Genomic DNA, 22,131 nt, shown 5'->3' on the forward strand with positions numbered 1-22,131 from the left:
TGTGGTTATTTTATAAAGACTATTTATTTTTTGAGTAAGATAAAATGCTGCACCATAATATTGTGACTGAGATAAAGAATGTTTCAAGAGTTCAAATCTCCACAAAGAGTAGGAGCCTGAAGCAAGAGAGAGAGCAGGTGAGATACGTCGTTTCATTTGGCTCACTGCTTATTGGACTCGGGTCAGATGCACAGAAAGCAGGCCACGGTCCGATTACACAGCAGACAGAGAAGCTAAAGCCATGCTGTGTTCACTGGAGCTTCAACCAAATGGGCCAGAGCGGAAAAAAGTTTTACAACATCCATGTTTTATTTTTACCATTACTGAGCACATGGGGGCACACTGCTGCCTGGATTGTTTCATATTGTTCATACAGGCTGGAACCCAAGCTAAAGTTGTATGACTATAATCGAAGATTGAAGTTTTAATATCAAAACCAGAAACAATATCATTTTTTATTTGTGAATGCCTTTTTCCTGCATCTCTCCATCTTTAGTGTGGCATTAAGCGGCTTTGTTAGGAGCAGACAGCCTTGTTAGCAGAATTAAAAAGCTTGCAATATATTTGGCTTGCATATTTCACTGGTTTTCTATGGATACCAACAATGATGTCAACAAAGGCAGCAGCAGAGCAACCATTCGGTGTAATTTGAAGTGCGTCAGCGTCTGTGTGTGCGTCTGTCCATCCAAAGCCAATTAGTCAGAAATGTGGATATGAGGCTGAGCACTCACTTACGCCCCACCTCAGCTTTTCATCTGGCGCCACGTGGTCAGCACAGGGGTCCCAAACCACGTCATATCATGAGCAACTGCTATTCATATGGTACATTTATTTAATAGTATGTTTTTATTAGTATCAATATATCCTATAACCTATAATATTTTAGTATTAATTTAACTAACGTCTTTTCCCCCCTGATTTCCTTATGTTTATATATTATGAAATATATACATAGAGAAATTGTCATACTGCTACCACTTAGAAATTAAAATATTACTACGTTTTCTTTATTTGTAATGCGTAACATGTGAGGAAAAATATTGTTTATACATACACCGAAATATAAGACGTATAGATAATATTAGTTGAATTTAACAAAAGGATGTTAATGCAGTGTTGATGCTATAATAATTCTACTGTAGTATTTATACTTAAACTAACTTTCATTAAAACATCTGAACACTTTCAGATACTCAGACAGATACATTTAAAAGTGTGTCTACTGTTGGATGAAGCCAATTTTTCCATCATACACACCTTTAATCTTTATCTTGATGAACCCCTTCGAGAAGGCCCCCTGGAAGTTCCTCCTGGACCCTCCCGGTGTAAGGAGCAGGTTGTTTGCTCCATCCATGTGAGCGCTGCTGTAATGTTCCTTTAAATGAGGGGAAAATGTGGAGGAGAGGCGGAGCTGCTGCTGCTGCTGCTGTCACTACACCACTCTGCGCTCTCTCCTCAGAAATAGATCTGCGGGCAGAGCGGGCGCACACTGTGGGGAAATGAAACACACTGCAGGACCCGAAGCACCCGTACTCTCCACACACACTGTACTCCAGCTCCTCTCTCTGCGGGACACCACGCACCGTCCAGGATCATGTTGTTTCTTCACGACTTATTATCGGCTTATTGGATCGCAGCTGAGTGAAAGAGAAAGTCCACACTGGATTTGAACCCTATACGCACTACTTTTGCCACTGTGGATGAAATCTGTGCATACTTTGTCTGAATAACTCCAGAGGATTCTTACATATTTCGGATTATTATTTTAAACATTTAGATATGTTGATTTTATTTGTAATCAGCCTGGCCGTGTTGTCAGATGCAGGTTAGTAGTATTTTCTTTATTACTTTTTCATTTTTTTTAAATAAAACTGTTATTTTCACAGGTGCAACAATGCAGAACTCGCTTGGATTTTTAGACAATTTAATCTCTCACTAAAAGAGTTTCTACTTTTGACTTCTAAACAGCCCCATCTTTAGAATAAGAGTCGATTCAAAAGCAAAAGCTAAAAAAATAAAACACATTTTCCACATTTACCTATAGAAGACAGATTTGTTGCCTAGTTGCTGTTTACTGCCACAGATTTGGATGGAAATTTGGTGTTAAATAACACAAGAGCTGAACATAACCCTTTTAAACTCCTAAATTAGACAAATCAAATGTCTTTTAAAATTAAATACATTTTAATTTAACACACTTTACTAGATGTAATCATTAATGTCTAATTAACCTCCACAAAATGATTGATTATTCAGTTTAAAGCTTCCCCCTATGACCTCCCCTCATACAGACAGTTATGTAATTTTATTCTAACAAAGAACATCCCTCAAGAGAAAGGTTCCTCAGTGCAAAAGTTCAATAATTCAGCCTCTCAGGTTTAATATAAGTGAAGGCATTGCCATGAAAAACAAAGCGAGCTCCAGGTTTAAGATAATAAATCCACATGGAAGATGACACTGTGCCCTCAGGGGGCTGCAGAGCGTCTGGGAGGCGTCTGAATGCTGCTCATCCTCTGAGCTGCCAAACTTTATCTGTGTTAAAGTCCACGCTGGCTGCATTCTGCGGCAGGCAGGTGCACAATGCCCCTATTATCCCTTTTGCATAACATTTCCGATCGAGGGTAATCACTTGACTTGTGCACACACACACACACACACACACACACACACACACACACACACACACACACACACACACACACACACACACACACACACACACACACACACACACACACACACACACACACACACACACACACACACACACATACACACACACACACACACACACACACACACACACACACACACACACACACACACACACTGAGTCACTATTTTTCTTCACTCAACCTCTCACTCTCACACATACTCTGTTACTTAGATTCAGGTGTTTCTGGACCCTTCTCCAACACCTTAAACATTCTTAGAAAGTAAGTGTTAAAAAAGTTTGTGGTCATTGAACAAAAAGTGGGGCTTTGAACAACAACTAAAAAGACATTTTATTGCTTAATGTGGTCAATAATAACACAAAAGTGTTTTTCTATAGTATTTTTCGTTCAGTTATAGCTTCTAAAATCTCCACTTTTGGAGTTAAATAAAATAAGTTTACAAAAAATAACATTCTCAATTATCTCAAGTTATGCATCTGTTTCGTCCTTACAACCCCGTTATCCCAAATAAATCATCCAAGTGTATTGAATGTATAATTTTAGTGTTATTTTAATGCTTCAATGCTGTGATAAAGTCTAATCCCATTGACCTTCATTGTATTGGGCTGAAGGAAGAGATCCCAAATAGGGGATGAATGTTATGAGGTTTGCTAAATACCACCCATAATTTGGGTGACCTGACCCTTTAAGCGGAAGTAAAATGATCCATTTGACACTCTGGATTCCAAATGTTTTTGTCTGTGTTTTGTCACGTCCCATATTTGCAAATGGAACAGTGACTATTTTTTTTCTCCATCCAGGTCTTTCAGCTGAGGTTTTTCAGGCCGGTGTGTCCCCACGCTGTGAGAGCCGGGCCTGCAACCCCCGCATGGGTAACTTGGCTCTGGGTCGGCGTGTTCTAACGCAGACCGTCTGTGGCAACAACGGCACTGAGCTCTACTGCTCCTACTCCGAGCCCAACGCCAACCTGGCCTGCAGCGCCGCAAAGTGCGCCAAATGCAATGCCGGCCTGCTCCTCCTGTCACACCTGGCCAACTCCATGTCCGACTCCTCCTTCCGTCACCCCAACACCTGGTGGCAGTCGGCGGAGGGAGTGGAGTCTGAAATGGTGCAACTTGACCTGGAGGCACAGTTCTACTTCACGCATCTCATCGTCGTGTTTCGCTCTCCGAGGCCTGCCGCCATGACCCTGGAGAGGTCACAGGACTTTGGGAGGACGTGGAAGATGCTGCAGTACTATGCCAGAAACTGCAGCGACACCTTTGGGATGGAGGAGGGAAAGGCAGGTGTCAGCCGGGATGGGGCCATCTGCACATCCAAATATTCTGGGGCTTCTCCGTGTAGCCGTGGAGAGGTCAGTAAGGAGCTTTTTGTCTCTTAGCTTATACATTAGTTAATTAAAGGAATATTTTAACCCCTCAAAATAATCATAAGCATATAAATTACTCACATGGTGTTACCTTGAAATATTTTAGAAAGCTAATTTTTCCTGCATGCCTCCACGGAGAATGAAGAATCTAAAAACAGAGAAAGGTCTTTAAGAATTTAAGCAAAACTGTATCGACACATCTGTTTACAAACTCTCACACCACTAGTGCAATATAATCCATGTCTCATTTATTTTTATGTGGTCAAACCTACCAAATTTCTTTCGCTAAAACTGTACAATTTAAAACACTTCCATCCTGAACGCACGAGTAGCCTGCCTCACAAGTGTGACACTTTTGATGGGGAAGTGTTAAAATAAGGGTTGGAGCCTTAAAAAAACTCCAGAGGTTGAACAAAGTTGAGGAATTAGCAGCAACAGAAAATAATATGTCAGATATATTGCCCCCAAGTGGCCAAAAAAATCAGTTGATGAAGGTGAAAATAAAAGAAATCTTGAGAAAAACAACGGGGGACTGTAAAGGTACAAAGATGAAGCGTATATATACTGTATGGATAGTACAAATGACATGTTGGGTCAAAATAACTTAAAATTACTGGAAGTTCAATAGTATACGCATCAAGTACACCAATAATGGCTCTCTTTTTAATCATAACAAAGATTACTGTGCTTTTAACAATTAATGACTGCGTGCCAGAAGAGCTTTGGGTGATCCGATTTAAATCAAGTCTTGGTTGAATTCCCACCGCTTCTCTTAATATAAATAGTCAGATTGCTCAGAAAGCAGGTTGACGCAGGTGGGAAAGAAGGGCGGACATACACCTGCAGAGAAACGCTGGAGGGGGTGACGGAGAGTTTCCTGCTCAGGTTTATCTTCCTCTATGATCGAATTGCTAATTATGTCATATCATAAATGGGCATGACAGGTAAGCCCTGCTACAGAAAGACGGTCATGCTCTCATAAACAAATGGTTTTAAATGTATTATTACCCTTCCCACTGGAACAAATTCAGTCCTGTCTGCAGCAAGTCACACAACATGTAAGAGTCATCCAGTCATAGGACCGAGTAGAATGAAAGCAGGGCTCGGCCAGGTGGGGGAAGCTATGTATGTGTGTGTGTGTGTGTGTGTGTGTGTGTGTGTGTGTGTGTGTGTGTGTGTGTGTGTGTGTGTGTGTGTGTGTGTGTGTGTGTGTGTGTGTGTGTGTGTGTGTGTGTGTGTGTGTGTGTGTGTCTGTGTGTCTTTGTGTCTGTGTGTCTGTGTGTCTGTGTGTCTGTGTGTCTGTGTGTGTGTGAGCGTGCATGAGTGGGTGTTTAATAGGCGTACTTTGACTGTAGCACGTGAGGGCTTCCTGAAGTCCATTGATGTTTAATTGAAGCAGTGTGTGTCAGGAGCTGCTCTGCAGATGTGAGTGGAGGTGCCTGCCTTGTGTGGTGCTGCTCCGGACTCCCTGCAGAGCTCTCAGATGTAATGTGTGTTTACGCCCTCTTTGAAGAGCTCCACGGATACAATTCCTTCCAAAATATTCAGCAGTTATCACCTTATCTGCGGCTGGTGTTGTGGTGTGCCTTTTTTGTGCATCTATTTTATGATTATCCCTAAACATTTGGTGCATGAAGGTGTGAAAAGTAGCAACAGCTTTTTCTTTCTGTCTGTTCCTAACTCTGTACTTCACATCTCAGCCACCTGTGCTGAGAGCATGACCTTTGACCTCTAACGCCTCAGCTGATGACCCAGAGGTTAAAGGGGGCCAAGTAACCCTCTGACAGATCAGGAGCTACTCAACTGTTCTCACTCTTTCCATATTCAGTGTGTTCATAGATGTATAGACATACATCCAGTAAGATTACTGGTAATTGAGTTTAACCAAATCTAATAAAACCAAACTGTATGTTTCTTAACAAAAATCTGTCTAATTTACACCCAATTTTCTATTGCTCAGCACTGAACAGACTTGACTTGATGCACAAAGGAGACATCATACCTGTACTCTGGGAACTTGAATAAGGACGTTTTTCATCAGTTGATCAAAGAAGTAACAAAAATAATGTTTTTGTTGCAGCCCTATAATATTCAGTATGATCCTTTTGTCATTTTACCACCATTAATTAAGTGGTGATCAACCTCCACTATCTCAAAGTAAGACAAATACCTCAAAACTAAAATTCAATATCGAAGCTATGTAAATAAAACATACGACTGACTTTATAACGTTTGCCTGCATGCATGGAATTGTTGTGGGCTAAGGTTACCAGACGGCAGGTATTCTCAGTTTTCTTTCTCCAGCAGCAAACATAAAAGCATGTCATCTCTTGTGCCGAAAGCTTTTCGTGTTCACCTGTAATGTGGGTAAAAGGTGGTGTGTATGTGTGTGTGAGAGAGAGAGAGTGAGAGAGTATGTTGAGTTTCTTGTCTTATTTATGAGGTCAGCTGGGCTGGAAGAATGTGAGTGTTTGTTGTAGAGACTGACCTCCTTAGGGAAGAGAGCAAGACCAGCCAACACACATTCTCTCTCACTTTTCCACAGTTCCTCGAGCACACACACACACACACACATACACACACACACACACACACACACACACACACACACACACACACACACACACACACACACACACACACACACACACACACACACACACACACACACACACACACACACAACACAGACTTGTCTGTGCCCTTTCAGATAAACACATACAGTCGGCTCTCCGTCTGTCTGCAGGAAAGGAAGTGCCATTGCTCTGATGGATGTTACTGATGGCTAGACACCCATCCCCCCTCTCTGTTTCCCTCTCCGTCTTTCATCTTCAATCAATGCCCATTGTGCCTGTTTACCAGATTACAGTCCACTGTTCTTTGATGGAATTACGCCTGTTTAAACCAGACTTACTTTTAATTTTCAGCCTTAGATTAGACACATGGCCTCACAATAAACCCACTGCCTCAGTACACAGATTCATTTTTTTTCAATGTGGTGCAATTGGCCTGAAACTTGATATATATTTTTGACACCAGGTATTAAACTTAAAAATTGCTCTGTTGTTTTCAACAGAGACACGTTTCAAATAGCAGATGTGCTAGCATTTGTAAGTTCAATTACAGTTAAAGGCACCCTATGGAGTTTTCTAGTAAACTAATGCCAGTATAAATGTTAATAATCTTTTTATCCCCAAAGCACATTGTGTGTCTTGGAGCCCAACAAACCCAATTCATGCATGTCCTTTCTCATAACACATTTACAAAGTATTTTGAAACCTGCATCATTTGGAAACGATGCTGACCGTCCTACGACTGGACATTGCCAGTTCTTATTTACATGTTATAAATACCAGATTTAGATCAATAAAGACGCTTACAAATTCTACTAAAATGTTGCATTAGTAGCGAAAAAGGGAGGAAAACCAAATAAGAAGTTGAAATTGTACCATAAAACTCTGGTAATTCCATTTCCAGCAAAGTTCAGTCTGTTGTTTTCTCTCATTAACTTAAAATGAACACAGATACAATCCTAGATAAGTTGAACCCTTCTTCCTTTTGCTTGCCCACCTGATAAACCCCTAAGGTACTCCTGGGTAGACTCACACCCGGTCAGGCTTCACATTAACATAACGGTGCGTCTCATCGTCGTAGGTGCAAATAATAATAATTTGTTTACACATTCAGAGGAAAACTACGAGGCATCCTTGGGTAGTAAAAGCTGCATAAAGGCCTTGTGTGTAATATATGTTGTGTAAAGCAGAGCAGGACACTGATGTCTATGTGCATGCCAGTGTGTTAGTGTGTGTATGCTGGTGTTGCTGTGGTGTCCCCAGGCTGTCGTGGGCCTTTTGTGCGGCCCTGAGTTATGTGAATCTGGATCTCCGTCCCCGTCTTTGTCTGGCCCTGCTCTCCGTGCTCTCCCGCGGACCGGCGCCCCTCGTCCTATTTGTCGTGTTCTCTTAATTGTGGACCACAATGCCGTGACCCCGAGACCTTTTCCAACAACAGGGAAATTAATAGTGCTCCTCCCATCACACTCTGGGCCAGTCATCCAGCCAATGAGGGAGCAGCATGGGGGCTTTTTGCTCACATCTTGGTTCAACTAAAGAAAATACACTCATATACACACACACTACTCGTCCAATGATATCAATGACGGACAGCTACAAAATCACACACTTTGTAAAGAAAAGGACACATTTCTTTCACAGCAAGAGTTGGGGCACAACTTTTTCACCTCGACAACAGCAGCGGTGTTGGTAACTAGTGGCAGCAGTAGCTGTGGCGATGGCAGGCATCCCATAAAGGGATCTTCCATTTGAAAGATGTCCAAGGGATCAGACAGGGAGGGAAACATAGGGGGAGAAAGGTTGCATTTAAGGACACCCAGCACTGCCATGGTCACGTGAGGACGCAGTCAATAATCGCGGGGTGAAAGGTCATATTAAGTGCACAAATTATACCAAAAATATCCCCCCCCCCCATTAACATGACAGGTGTACGGACATGAGAAGCATCAATGAACCAGATTGTGCCATAAAATACAGCGGGCTAATCCCTCTAAATCAGGATATTTGTACCAAAACAGAATGGCTTCCTATCTCCGTAAACCAAAGAGGGGGGAAACCATAAAGCCTCATAAAACAACTTCACATCTTCAAAGTCATATATCAAGTTTCAGACATAATAAAAAGTGGCTTTCACAAGCCCAAAGTTTGTGATCCACCACTTTCTTTCTCCCAATACTCTATTAAACTCAAAGGGACATCACTCCTTTACACAATCTACTTTATGTGTTCGGCTTTGTTACCATGGTGTCATTGTTGACTAGAACAACAGAAGAACGTAATGTGAAGAATATAAATTATGACACTGTTTCTGCTTGTCTGGTCTTTTTGTGCTTTTTTATCATTATCATTATCATATCAGTAACATTTTTATTTTGGGTTAAAGATTACAATGAGCAAACAAAAAATGACTGAATTGTGATTTATGATCGAATTGCAAGTATCTATTAAAACACAGAACTGATTTGTTTCCAAAATGTGACAGCAGATCTCTCTTCCTGACAAATAGGTGATCTACCGCACCCTCCCAAAATGGGAGTCCCTGGATCCGTTCGGGTTGGAGGGTCAGCAGCAGCTAAGGGTGACCAACGTCCGGATCCGACTGCTGAAGCGTCAGCCGTGTCCCTGCCAGGCCAAAGACCTTGCTTCCGCCCACGTAAATCTCCCCACCCGACACTTTGCCCTCTACGACCTGATCGTAAAGGGAAGCTGCTTCTGCAACGGACACGCCGAGCAGTGTGTTCCTGCCCTGGGGTACCAGCCCATCAGAGACCGCACCAACCATGTGGTAAGAGAGGAGCAGTGAGTCTTTGTGTTAGAGTGTTTGGCTATGAAACTTAACATGTGGAGACTTAAATATTGAGTGATTCTTTAAGTCAAGATTTGTTTTTTTCATTTGCTAGGCATGTCATCTTGTTTGCAGCCTTGATGCTGTGCTACTGATTGCTCTTCCTTATTTTTTTTTTTGATATTCTGACACTTCTTTCGCTTTGATATTTATTACACAAGTAATCACACCCCATGTGCCGGCTTCTCACTTGTTCTGAGGAAGATTATAAGGCTTGATACTTTCAGACTAAACAACTTGTTCACTTAGTGTTGGCATTGTTCTTAATAACAGACTCCACTTCCTCTGTTCGTCTGGCTCTGTCTGCTCAGATAAGCATCTGCATTTCCCATCCATAACAAACCCAAGAGGTGTAGATATTAATTCAACTGAGCGTTAATGACAGTGCTGATGTGTCTGTTTAGATAAAGGTGTGAACAGACGCGACTGATTCAGTGTTTTTCCTGCAGAACCAACCAAGTGTTTATGCTACTATCACAACCATCTCCACAAACAGATATGTCTGTTCTGATGCAATCAGCCAAGCGCAAGGGGAAAAGTGAAAGTCAACAAGGACACTGTGTATAGGCAAAGACATTTAGATCATGATTTGGATGGAAAAACTATAGTTCTCCATCAACATTTGTAGGATTTAAGGATCTTTTAGGCTGATGGTGATATTGTTCGACATAATCCACCAACAGAACCTTCATTTTTGATGAGGATCAGGAGGTTTTTTTTTTAATTCCAACCAAGAAATGTACTAATATGGACATTTTACAGCAGAAAAATTCACTTTAGAATGGTTGTCTGATGGAGAAATGGTGTATTGACATTGCTTTTCCTCACCTCTTTTAACATTTCTCTGATATATATATACATATATATATATATATATATATATATATGCTGTATATGAATATATATTTTGTGAAATGTCTCTATCTATTCTATTTCCCATCCCACAGCTGGAAAACTGACTCAAAGCAGATGAAAGTCTTTGGTATTCTTTGTGAAAAATGAACAAAACGCTTGTGTTTTCTTTACCAACTCTTTTGTAATGAAGCTGCTGATGGCCGATTTATTGGACACAATCTCTAAATCTTTAAATCTGACTATTTTCATGCCAAGAAATTCCTACAGGCTCTACTGAGTGTTTTCTTGAGGATTTCCTTCTTTTGAAGGCAGAAAATATACAGGCCACGGGTCTGTAAAACTGTACCCTGCACGCCAGGATAATAATAATAATGGTAGATCATTTTAATGCTTAGATGTGTGGCTGATATTCATTTTCAATATTAGTCCAACTGCAACCAGGACTTAAAGTTTGAACAGTAAATCCTCCTCACAACATAACCCCAGGTCATCGAAGCGTCGTTCTGCTGTGTGGCATGCGGGAAGCATTTGGTAAACACGCAGAAGTTATATAAGTGACTTTTCCTGCAGAGTTATCAGCTGTTTGTTTTATGTTTTGACCCAGAGCCCCTGTTTCTGGCAAAACCCAAACAAGCAGAGCAGCTCAAGATGAGGGAAAAGATTACTGATCACTCACTGAAGGGCGTGTGCAGTTATGGAGGAAGTAAGGCTATTTGCATCCGGGTGACTAGTCAACAATGAATTTGAGTTGACTTATTTTTGCTCACCGTACTCTTTAAATATAGGCTTCATAGCAGCATTATATTTTTCTTTCTGTTCATATACAGTATCTTTCGTATACATTGAGTCATTAGTGCTATAACACTGTGAACGTAGATGTAGATACAAGCTTATTTGTTTCTTTTCTTTTTGAGCTTCTGTCCGGCCACATGGGGATGTTTTCTGTTCAGGGTGATTACACTATCTGTTAGTTAGCCACAAAGTCAACACACACATAATGACATCCAGGGACAACCACTGGAGCGTTAGCAGCAATTAGTCCTCAATTTTTCCAAAACCTCACTGCAGAAGAAGAAGAAAACATATTTTTTAATTACCAAAGGGAAATTTAGTTGCATGCTATCAACCCATTATAATAAAACTGCACGTGTACCTTTTTGACACATAGATAGTGACATTTGATGCTAAAACTGTGTCTATCAGGACATCCGATTCTGATTAAAGGACGTTGTGTGTCAATTTTTTGCAAACATGATCTATAAGCTATCAGCTTCACACATCAGTCCGGTTCTGCAGTGTCCTACGTAGGCTATGCTCAAGTTTGCATGGTTGCATGTGTGCAGCTCTGAGTGTGTAGGCTAAATATAGTAATTGTCCAGTATCACGGTATGGTTAAACATGTGGAATGGGGTGAAATACCAGCTGTTTGGATCTTCGCCAGCAGCTGTTGCTGCCCTTTCCCCCTTTCTCTGGTCCATTTTTTCTTTTTCTGTGCCCCTTATTTCCTTTCACTATTTTCCACTTTTCTATGAATTACTTCTATTTAATTTTTGCAATATGTGTCATTAGGTATCCTGCTTCCTTTTTGCTCGGATCTCTCATTTACGCAATTGCTTCCCCCCTATTAGCGTTTGATTGAAATGGTGTAAAATCAGTAATGTATGTTCACCTTCACATTGCTGGACTAATCTTAGGGTCAGAGAACATGTTGGCTGTTTTCTATAGCATGTGGATGTGTTTAAGTCTGTACTCTGTACAGTGTAAATCAGAGCCTTCACCCAGTGTGGGAAACAAATGCAAGACATTTTTGTGTGCATTTGTAGTTATTTTCTATATTGAGTGTGTTTACCGCTCGTTGTATAATACTTGTTGTGTGTGTGTGTGTGTGTGTGTGTGTGTGTGTGTGTGTGTGTGTGTGTGTGTGTGTGTGTCCTACATTACAGTTGCACGGTGTAACGCAAACAAATAACGAGCTTCCTCAGATGCCTTGTCCCCCTCCCTCCTCTCCTTCAATCATTATCCAGCATGCATGGCATTCCAGCTCACAGGAATGACAAGGAGATTGTTATTGTGGTCTCATCGTTGCATACTTGCACTCTTCTCATACACACACACACACACACACACGCACACACACACACACTCACACGCACAGGCTTTTCAGGCCAGAGGCCCGTTCTTGTTTCCAGCTATGAAGCCAAACAATCAATCTCCATTCACTAATTTTCAGGCGAGAATGTACGAGAGACAGCGATGGAGTGAGAGAAAGTGGAGAAGAAGAGAGGAAAAGCAGAGCTTTGATAGAAAAGAAAAGAGAAAATAAGAAATGGAGTGTGTGAAATCTAAAATAAGCCCAAATATGCTCGTCCTCACGTGGGAACCTTTCCTCTCCATCATACTGACCTCTTTGTTCATGCCATTTCTACCTCTGTCATTTTGCCTTTTTGCTAATGAGCTCTCTCTCTCCCCCTTTCTCTCTATCCCTCTCAGGTCCATGGGAAGTGTGTGTGCAGACACAACACTGCAGGTGATCACTGTGAGCGCTGCAGTCCTCTCTACAACGACCGACCCTGGCAGCCAGCTGACGGACTGACGGGCGCTCCACAGGAATGTCGGAGTAAGTCAAAGAACTACAATTTCACCTTATCAGAGCAACTTAGACTAATCCAATTCTAAACCAATTCCCAAATAAACAAATGGCCACTCAAAATGCCAATATCCAACCTAAAGTATATGTCAACCAAAGGTGTAGTGACTTACAGTTTGGGTTTATTTCCATTCCTTCATGCAGAGTGTAAGTGTAACGGACATGCTCAAAGCTGCCGTTTCGACTGGACGGCGTGGCGTGAGTCTGGCCAACGCAGCGGGGGGGTGTGTGACTGTCTGCACAACACTGAGGGACATCAGTGTCAGAAATGCAAAGTCGGCTTCTACAGAGACCCCCAAACACCTCAGACAGCCCCTGACTCCTGCAAACGTAAGACACACACACACACACACACACACACACACACACACACACACACACACACACACACACACACACACACACACATGCACACAAACCAGATTATGATTTAATCCCAAAATGTTCCCTAAAATGACTTCAGGAATTTAACTTTACATACAAACATATAAAATGCAGGGATGTTGCCATACCTGTTGTCAAACTCGTTTTAAATGTCATATACCGTAATTAATCACCCCAGTGTTGACAAAGTGTTGCTTGTGTGAATCATAACATTAACCTTATACACACCACACTGGCACGTCAGTCTCCTTCTTTTAAGGAATGCTGAGGACTGACATCACAAGCCGGGACGTGCTGGATAACACTGATACACTGATGGGCACCTGGCCCTGTGTGTGTGTGTGTGTGTGTGTGTGTGTGTGTGTGTGTGTGTGTGTGTGTGTGTGTGTGTGTGTGTGTGTGTGTGTGTGTGTGTGTGTGTGTGTGACAGCAGGCGGCCCGCACTCAACCCAACGTTTACAGCATAGTTAATCATCAGAAGGTGGCATTCCTACGTCTTGACTCAAAGCTCAACACACAAACTCCTGCGTGTCCATCTCAGGCTTGTTTTGCCATTTTTCATGCGTGACTCAGAGCTTTAGCTTCAGGGTAATCATTGGTAACAGTGTATTTGTGAGGGTCCTGTGTGTGTGTGTGTGTGTGTGTGTGTGTGTGTGTGTGTGTGTGTGTGTGTGTGTGTGTGTGTGTGTGTGTGTGTGTGTGTGTGTGTGTGTGTGTGTGTGTGTGTGTGTGTGTGTGTGTGTGTGTGTGTGTGTGTGTTTGAGTGGCGTGCTGCCCTCCAGTGATCAGGCAAGTCTTAAGTAAACACGCGATAGTCATCCACAAACACAGATCAGTGGCTACATTCCCCGTCTGATTATGTGTCAGATTTGACCAAGGTATGCAGGTATGCTGGACATGATTACTGTGTGTGTGTGTGTGTGTGTGTGTGTGTGTGTGTGTGTGTGTGTGTGTGTGTGTGTGTGTGTGTGTGTGTGTGTGTGTGTGTGTGTGTGTGTGTGTGTGTGTGTGTGTGTGTGTGTGTGTGTGGTTCAGATAGCCACACACATCGTCTGTTTGTGTGTCAATTTGCAATCAACCGTTCAAAACATGTTGCCCTGTTGTATCCCATAAGCCAGGTTTCTTTCTGAAAGTACAGTATATGCATGCATGTTCTATCCACTTTTTAAGACGTCGCCTTATTCAAATAAGCAGTTAGTGGACCTAATGGTATCATAAAACTCAACTACACGAAGACTTTGTGATCACAAAATACCACTTTGATTAATTTAATGTTTGGAACAAACACAATTGCCAAATGTTCCTGTGAAAACATGGCGGCTTCTATTGCAGTAGGAAATACATTTAGTAGACCGCTTTGCACTAAAGTATAAAAGATGAGGGAAGGCCAGTGTCTTGTTTTACCAGAAAGAGTCAAAGTACTGTAATGTGGTTACTTGGATGCTCGGGTCTACTAGCTCAAAGGTGAATTGGATATCAAGAGCGAACAAAGAATATTTATTTAACTTGTTGCCAGTTTAAGACATTAATGTCCAAACAAATTTCGTAGAAGTCTATCAAATAATTGTTGACATAAGGATATGCCAATAGGATACAGCCTTGTTCAATTGCAGTTCTTCAGTATTTTATTAGGTTATTAGTATTGTGTTGTTTCCCCATATTAACTTAAGACCATAAAGTTTCGACATGCCTGATAAGAACACAGAAAACAATGCACTACCATTTATAACGACAGAGGTGTGATGATTTGTATTTTAGGGCTTGAGTGTCATGCATGTTTTTTTTGGCATTCGGAAAACTCAGGTGAAAAATATGTAACTATGGAAGGTTGATGATCCTCGGTGACGGCTGATTGATAGAAAAAAAGAGCAGCAGCATGCTTTGGAGAACCCCTGAGACGAAGGTACAGGTTGTGAAATCCCGCTGACAATGGAGGAATTTCCCTCCGTCGTGAGGAACATTTTTTTCATACCAGGCTCCGAGGGGCCCTGGAAAGAAAACACTCCTGTCAAGCTTGTACACACCAAAACTCTTTAGCATGGGGGAAAGTTACAGTGTCTGTATATATATGTGTGTGTGTGTGTGTGTGTGTGTGTGTGTGTGTGTGTGTGTGTGTGTGTGTGTGTGTGTGTGTGTGTGTGTGTGTGTGTGTGTGTGTGTGTGTGGAGGGGGGGAGTTTGTTATCTGCACTCATTGTACAAACAGGTGTCTTGTCCTGTCTCATACATTTTTCATTGTTATAGCACCTGCAGCTTTCATACACACGCACATGTATTTACACACAGGAGTCCTTGTGCAGTGACCCCTTTCAAATGCTCATAAATTCTCACGCAGATATGTAAACACACACGCTTAGCAAACACAACAGCACACATGTTTCGACTTAACATGGAACTGGGTTGGTGCTGTAATGTCGATTAATTATTAACATGCTCACTGCTGCTCACTAAACAATAGTCCAGATTAGAGCCTGATGCATACACAGACACTATTACTTGTTTGGTATCCATTTCTCTTTTCTGTGTTGCGTGTGCTTTAGGGCTTGTCTATAAAGTCATTAAATGTAATATCTTTATGATTTTGTTGATATAGCACAGTTCAGTTTTATGATAAGGTTTATGATCTTATCTTTGTTGTCCCGCGAGATTGGTCTGATAAACTGTCTGGAGGGTGACATAACAGACTGAAGACCCTGTTGTGCTTTGTCCGTACTTCAAAATAAGATAGTGCAAAGTATTGTAAAGGTTTTGAAAAAAAACTCATTTTTTTCTCAATTATTTGTATAAATGCCTCTTACAGCTGCGACTAACACTTGCCAAATTTGTTGAGTTACGTATAAATATACATTCTCTGTTTTTAATGAGTTATATTGAATTAGCATCTTCACGTAATTTATACAATTGTGAAGCACTAAAATAGGAATGAAAGTGTTACGGTTTATCTAAATGCAACTTTTCAGGAAATACAACAAAGTTTGGAAACGTTATACATTTTCTGTGTTTCCTTGAGGTGAAAATGATTTTGATACGGAAAAGAAATACTTTAATTGAGTAATAATAAAGTATACATGTCTCAGGATTTAAATACATCATGCTGGAAAACAGTCTCAGAGTCCTCTTAATTGTCCTCACCTATGGTACGGTAATACTTTATTGGCGGCTCAAGTCTGGAATTTCTACATTTAATTAATTCATTATTACGATATTTTGTGACAACAGGTCAACTCGTGGACAAAATCTACAGCAAATTGGCGCAAAAAGGAACCTCTTGTGAGATTGTTTTGTCAACTGCTGTTTCCAAGGTCAAGAATTAACTTTTAATCTCAGCTTTAGAGGTTTTGTTCAAAAGCATGCAATCTCCAGAATGAGGTATGTGAACGTCATGTGTCATGCTTTAGTTTGAGAAAACACAACCTCCATAACTACTACTATAACGTGTTATATAATCCATAGTCAAACAACCACATTGAAGAAATACTTGACATACAGTACAAAAGGACCATTTGTATATTAATAAACCACGCTGTAATACTTTGAATATGAAACAAACGCTTTTGTTCTTCTTGCTTGCCTTGATGGAGATCAAAGAATCATAAAAAAGAAGAAAAGCCTGCATGACATGAAGTAAACATCTGTATACAAACTCTCACCCAACTCATGCACAATAATAGATCCAGTCGAATGCTCACTACTTTCCGAACACTGACTTGTTACTAAATACCTAGTATTTAAAAAAACGTTTGCAAAAACAAAAACATACGTGCAGGATCGCTTTTTATCCGTGCAAGTTCCAAGCGTTTGAAATTGTAAAAAAAAGTGTTCATCTAAATTAATTACACAAATTATGAATTTTCCCTTTTTATTTATTGTTCAATGTTAAGGCATGCGGGAAAGATTGAATGCAACACAGGGTGAGTAACTGATATACAAATGGTAATTCTGGGGGTTAAGTATCCTTTCAATAATATGAAAAGAGGTTAGAGTGCAGGCAGACATGCCTCGGGCCTTACAGTATGTAGTTAGAGTCATTTACTGCCAGTTGAGCTTCAAGCATCATTAAACAGCAGAGAAATGGCTCCGTAACAACACCCTCTCTTTGTTGCTCCCTCCACGTCTTCTGCCTCTCCTTCACCACGTCTCCCCCCCTCTTCCTCCCCTCGGGATAGAGACAGATTTATGGGGGAGGTCTGACACCTCCTACTGCAAAGGCTCTGGCTCTCGGTGTTGATAACAGTAGAGACTGCAGACAGTAGTTTTTCGTTTTTCTCAGACTGGCAGTGGAAACATGGGTGTGTGTAAAAGTATATTGTTTTTGGAGGTTGTTTAAAGAACACCCTATCAGAACACAATTAAAGTGGACATGAGGGAGGGAGAAAGCTGTGTGTGTGTGTGTGTGTGTGTGTGTGTTTGTGTGTGTGTGTGTATGTGTGTGTGTGTGTGTGTGTGTGTGTGTGTGTGTGTGTGTGTGTGTGTGTGTGTGTGTGTGTGTGTGTGTGTGTGTGTGTGTGTGTGTGTGTGTGTGTGTGTGTGTTTGAGTGATAAGAGAAAGAGAGAGTCCTTTGTATTACATGCTCCTGCAATAACACTAGACATACAAATAGAACAACTGATGAATGATGAAATACTTAAGTCCTGGTAATAAATAGTAGCTTAAAGGACCTTTAGACGCCCCTGTGTGTCTTGTTTTGTAGTTTTACAAAGATATCGAATCTTTATATGTTGTTATTATTTCCACAGATTATTGTTAAACCTTTGTTAGAATATATATTTTTGTATCGTTAGTAGGGAACTTTGTTCAAGAATTAAATATCTAAACAACAATTGGATAAAGTGCCATGTCATTTCGTTGAGGCTTTCATGTTCCCCAGAGGATAAATCCGATGACGATTCTCTGATTTTTGGTTTAGTAAAATGATTAAGTTTTAATTTGTCCAATATTTCAAATCAAATATACTGTATTTAGCTTTTCATTACATTTTCTTCAGAGATAAAGCATCAAAGCACTGCCTCAATTTGTAATGTTAAAGAAATACCACTAAATCACAATGTAACATGTATGTTAATAAGTCAAAAATATATCTTAACTACTTTATTTCTCTCCTAGCATGCAGCTGTCACCACTTGGGTTCAATGGCCTTCCACTTTGAAGACGGCTCTCTCTGCGACCCCTCCAACGGAAACTGCATCTGTAAGCCTGGAGTCGGGGGAGCCCAATGCGACAGGTGCATGGTGGGATACTGGGGCTTCCACGATTATGGCTGCCGCCCATGTGACTGTGCGGGAGAATGTGATCCATTCACTGGAGACTGTTTGTTTGGGTAAGTAAAGAAGTACCTACATATAAGTATATGCAGATGGCTAATGCCTTTCAATTTCACATGTTTTCTCTTTCATAAACCTTGAAATCTGTTCACAAAACTGAATATATGGTTTTAGGTTTTGTTGATTTGTAAGCTACAGAAATATACAGTTCCCTTTTTCATTAAACTTTGTGGAAGGGTTTAGCATCAGCCAAGGAAGAACCTACTTCATTTTGGAGCAGATCCAAATCATGTTATGGATACACAAATTATGTTTTACAGTCATTAACATTGAAGGAAATGGCATTTGGCTTTTAGGTCTGCGCTCTCCAAGTGTCCTTTGAGCTCTAATGTTTCAAAGTGCGGGTGAAAAAATGTTTTTGTAGCAAAACATGATCCATTTTACAATTGGTGGATACAAATTTACATTTACATTCCTGTGTATGAGTGCTGATGCGTTAATGTGTTTGTGCAGCTCTGATCTGGACAAGAACAACTTAGAGGGAAACTCCAGCGAGCCGGTGAAGATTTTCAGACCAGACGAACTCTTCTCTGCCCTTCACTACTCAGGTGAGATACAGTGTGTGTGTGTGTGTGTGTGTGTGTGTGTGTGTGTGTGTGTGTGTGTGTGTGTGTGTGTGTGTGTGTGTGTGTGTGTGTGTGTGTGTGTGTGTGTGTGTGTGTGTATGTGTGTGTGCGCATGGACAGTTTCCAAGTGTCCCTTCTCTTAGACCCCCCAACACCATCATGTAATTGCAGCTTTCTTAGGCACATTCCTCAGTGGACACACACTCTGTGCTTGCATTCTTAGGACGCCATTGCACAGTATCTGAGACCGCACACGTCAGTTATGTTACGAATATTAAGCTGTCCTTGTGTTTGCCTCCTGCAGAGAAGTGTGAGTGCAAAGAGCAGGCACTGACCAACAGTAAACTCTTTTGCACCATGAATTATGCGTACGGTAAGAATTACATGTAAAGAAAAAGTAAAATAATCTAATTATTTTTGGGGTATTTCATTTTTAATACTTGTCTCCTCTACCTGACTCATAGTCCTGAAGGTGAAAGTGCTGTCCGCCCATGATAAGGGCTCACACGCTGAGGTGGAGGTCAAAGTTCAGAAGGTGCTCAGTCAGAACACCAAGGTGAAGGTACCGCGGGGTCGGGTCACTCTTTACCCCGAGTCCTGGACCGCACGGGGCTGCACATGCCCCATCCTCAACCCAGGTGAGCCTAACATTCATATCTTGTCCTACAGTACAGGTCAACAGTGGAGGTCTTTATAAGACACATACCAAATATTTAGGGATAAATAGAGATGCAACATTTAGTCAACTTATGGATTAGTTGATCCATAAGGTCATCAGGAATCATTAAAATAACATTTTTGATATGATACGATTTTTAAAGATTTACTTGGCCTACTTTAGCGCTTGATCTAGAAATATAATTGGCAGATTGATTGATACTAAAATAGTATCAGCTGTCCCTGATCTTTGACATTATTTCTCAGGAGTGGAGTACCTGGTGGCGGGCCACTCGGATCGTAAGCAGGGCCGCCTCCTGGTCAACATGAAGAGCTTTGTCAAACCTTGGAAAGCCAGCTTGGGCCGCAAAGTCCTCACGCTACTGAAGAAAGACTGCAACTGGTAGACAGCCCATTTAAAAATACTGGAGTACCAATGGACACAGGGACGACAATGCCATGGATTTTTTCTTGTCCTCCAAAATGTGAGATATTGAATCTGGAGCAGGTTTTAGGGGCTGAACTGAGATGATTGAAGCCCCCTTTATTTCTCCAATGAGAGCTAGTGGTGGACTGCGCCAGCTTAAAAGCACGTGGGACCTTATTTTATTGAGAGATATATTGTCTCACACATTCCTACGTAAGATTTCTTCTGCTGTTGCTGCTGCGGCTAAAGAAGTTGAGGAATTCAACGCTTTGGCCAAGTGCTTTCTATTTTAAGTGACTCCTTTTGAGCGCATTGATTAAAACTGAATCTTTTCCTCTCTGCAGCACTTTAGCCTAAGATGGACTGAGGGAAAATGGACACAAAAAGAGAGGGAGACCTAACATACACCAACTAAATGACCCCCCTGACATGGAACGTGGATGGAGCACATCAATTTTCTATGACAGTGGACATTCGTTCATACAGGAAGCAGTGTGTGTGTGTGTGTGTGTGTGTGTGTGTGTGAGTGTGTGTCTGTGTGCTGCTGACATGTTGTGCAAAGCACCAAGAGTGACGCTGAACAAGCCATACAAGCCACTACAGGTGGATAAATCTTAGCCAGTCCAGGTGTGCCTGTGTTGAAGAGTGAATGGATTTTACCCCGAACGTGAATGTATTTGCAAATGTGTGTGTGAGACAGAGAGAGAGTGTTTGATTGAAGAGAAATACTTTGAGCACGGTCCAGATTCAGTCCAGCTCTTAAGCTTTTCTGTAGGTTTGTGTACACTTTCAACAGCAGCCGTTCCAATGTTTATGATACAGCGTTGTGTATATTGATTTATCTCATATTACACTAATTTCAGAAAATCCTTGTTATTCCTTCCTTTTGTGCTCTTGTACAGTATTATTTGTATATATCTATATAAATATTATGCTCATCTTTCTCCCTCTGTTTAATTGTTTTTGTATGTCGTAATATTAAAGGATAATTACAGCTTTGGTCTTATTTTCACAGTTTTGGCTATCATGTGTTTCAGCTAAAAAAAAATGTGTATTAATAAAGTAGTTGCTGAGATATGGGAACAAATCATGCTTCAATAAAGTTCAATGGAGCAAGAAAGAAAGACGGTTTGACAATTAAAAAGTCGTAGGCAAGACAACAGTTCAGCAGGACTTTGTAAAATAATTTCATTTGAAGGTGAAACTAAATGTAAGCACATCAAAAGGTCTGCTGTATTTGCTTATAGGCCAGTCAGTCTACCTTACATGTTTCAGTTTTAACTTCCATTAGTCAGCGTTTAACTTGGCCAAAACTACAAAACTGACACCCATGCTTTTATGAACACAAGGTATCCTTTAATAGGCGTATCTGTCTTTGTTATTGAAACCTTGTTGCTTCCCAGACACACTCACATGAACTCCAGTTCTCAACAACAGTTGATATAACTATCCAAGCCTTGAAATACTTCACATAAATTGGACAAAAATATCCTTATCACCCTGCTCTTTCCCACACACACACACACAAACGCAGTCTCTTTAGGTGTCCCTTCTGATTAAGTCATCCATCACTCTCACTCCCAAAACACTCTCCCCTACATTCACACAGCGCCACAGAATGTAGACCATAACAGAGAGGCCGGGCCGAGCGCACACGCTCTGTTTGAGTTTGGTCGGCCTGCGTGTTTCTCACCGCCTCCTCGCCTACTTGCCGTGACGTGGTTGGTTGAGAGGTGTGGACACATTCCTGGCGCGTCGAGCAGCGGGTCAAAGGTCATTCACCTGTCTGCCGGCCTCGCCTCCTCTACAGGA

The 22,131-nt window shown here is 41.2% G+C and overlaps 1 protein-coding gene across 1 annotated transcript; it reads left to right on the plus strand.

Moving 5' to 3' along the window:
* Positions 1–1,470: 1,470 nt before the first annotated feature.
* On the plus strand, positions 1,471–21,314 carry ntn4 (netrin 4). Its single transcript, XM_063906055.1, has 10 exons — positions 1,471–1,825; positions 3,476–4,029; positions 9,124–9,402; positions 12,808–12,934; positions 13,109–13,294; positions 18,452–18,665; positions 19,123–19,217; positions 19,540–19,608; positions 19,700–19,873; positions 20,160–21,314. The coding sequence occupies exons 1-10, from the start codon at positions 1,780–1,782 to the stop codon at positions 20,297–20,299; spliced, it is 1,884 nt and encodes a 627-aa protein (XP_063762125.1). The 5' UTR covers positions 1,471–1,779; the 3' UTR covers positions 20,300–21,314.
* The last annotated feature ends 817 nt before the right edge of the window (positions 21,315–22,131 follow it).

Source organism: Eleginops maclovinus, chromosome 17 (assembly GCF_036324505.1).
Source record: "Eleginops maclovinus isolate JMC-PN-2008 ecotype Puerto Natales chromosome 17, JC_Emac_rtc_rv5, whole genome shotgun sequence".
NCBI classification, from domain to species: domain Eukaryota; kingdom Metazoa; phylum Chordata; class Actinopteri; order Perciformes; family Eleginopidae; genus Eleginops; species Eleginops maclovinus.

Excerpts from the sequence above, each read along its gene's own strand:
- ntn4 (XM_063906055.1), top strand. The coding sequence starts at position 1,780 with ATGTTGATTTTATTTGTAATCAGCCTGGCCGTGTTGTCAGATGCAG. Across the intron at positions 13,295-18,451 it reads AGCCCCTGACTCCTGCAAAC|CATGCAGCTGTCACCACTTG; the intron begins GTAAGACACACA and ends TTTCTCTCCTAG. Across the intron at positions 18,666-19,122 it reads ACTGGAGACTGTTTGTTTGG|CTCTGATCTGGACAAGAACA; the intron begins GTAAGTAAAGAA and ends GTGTTTGTGCAG.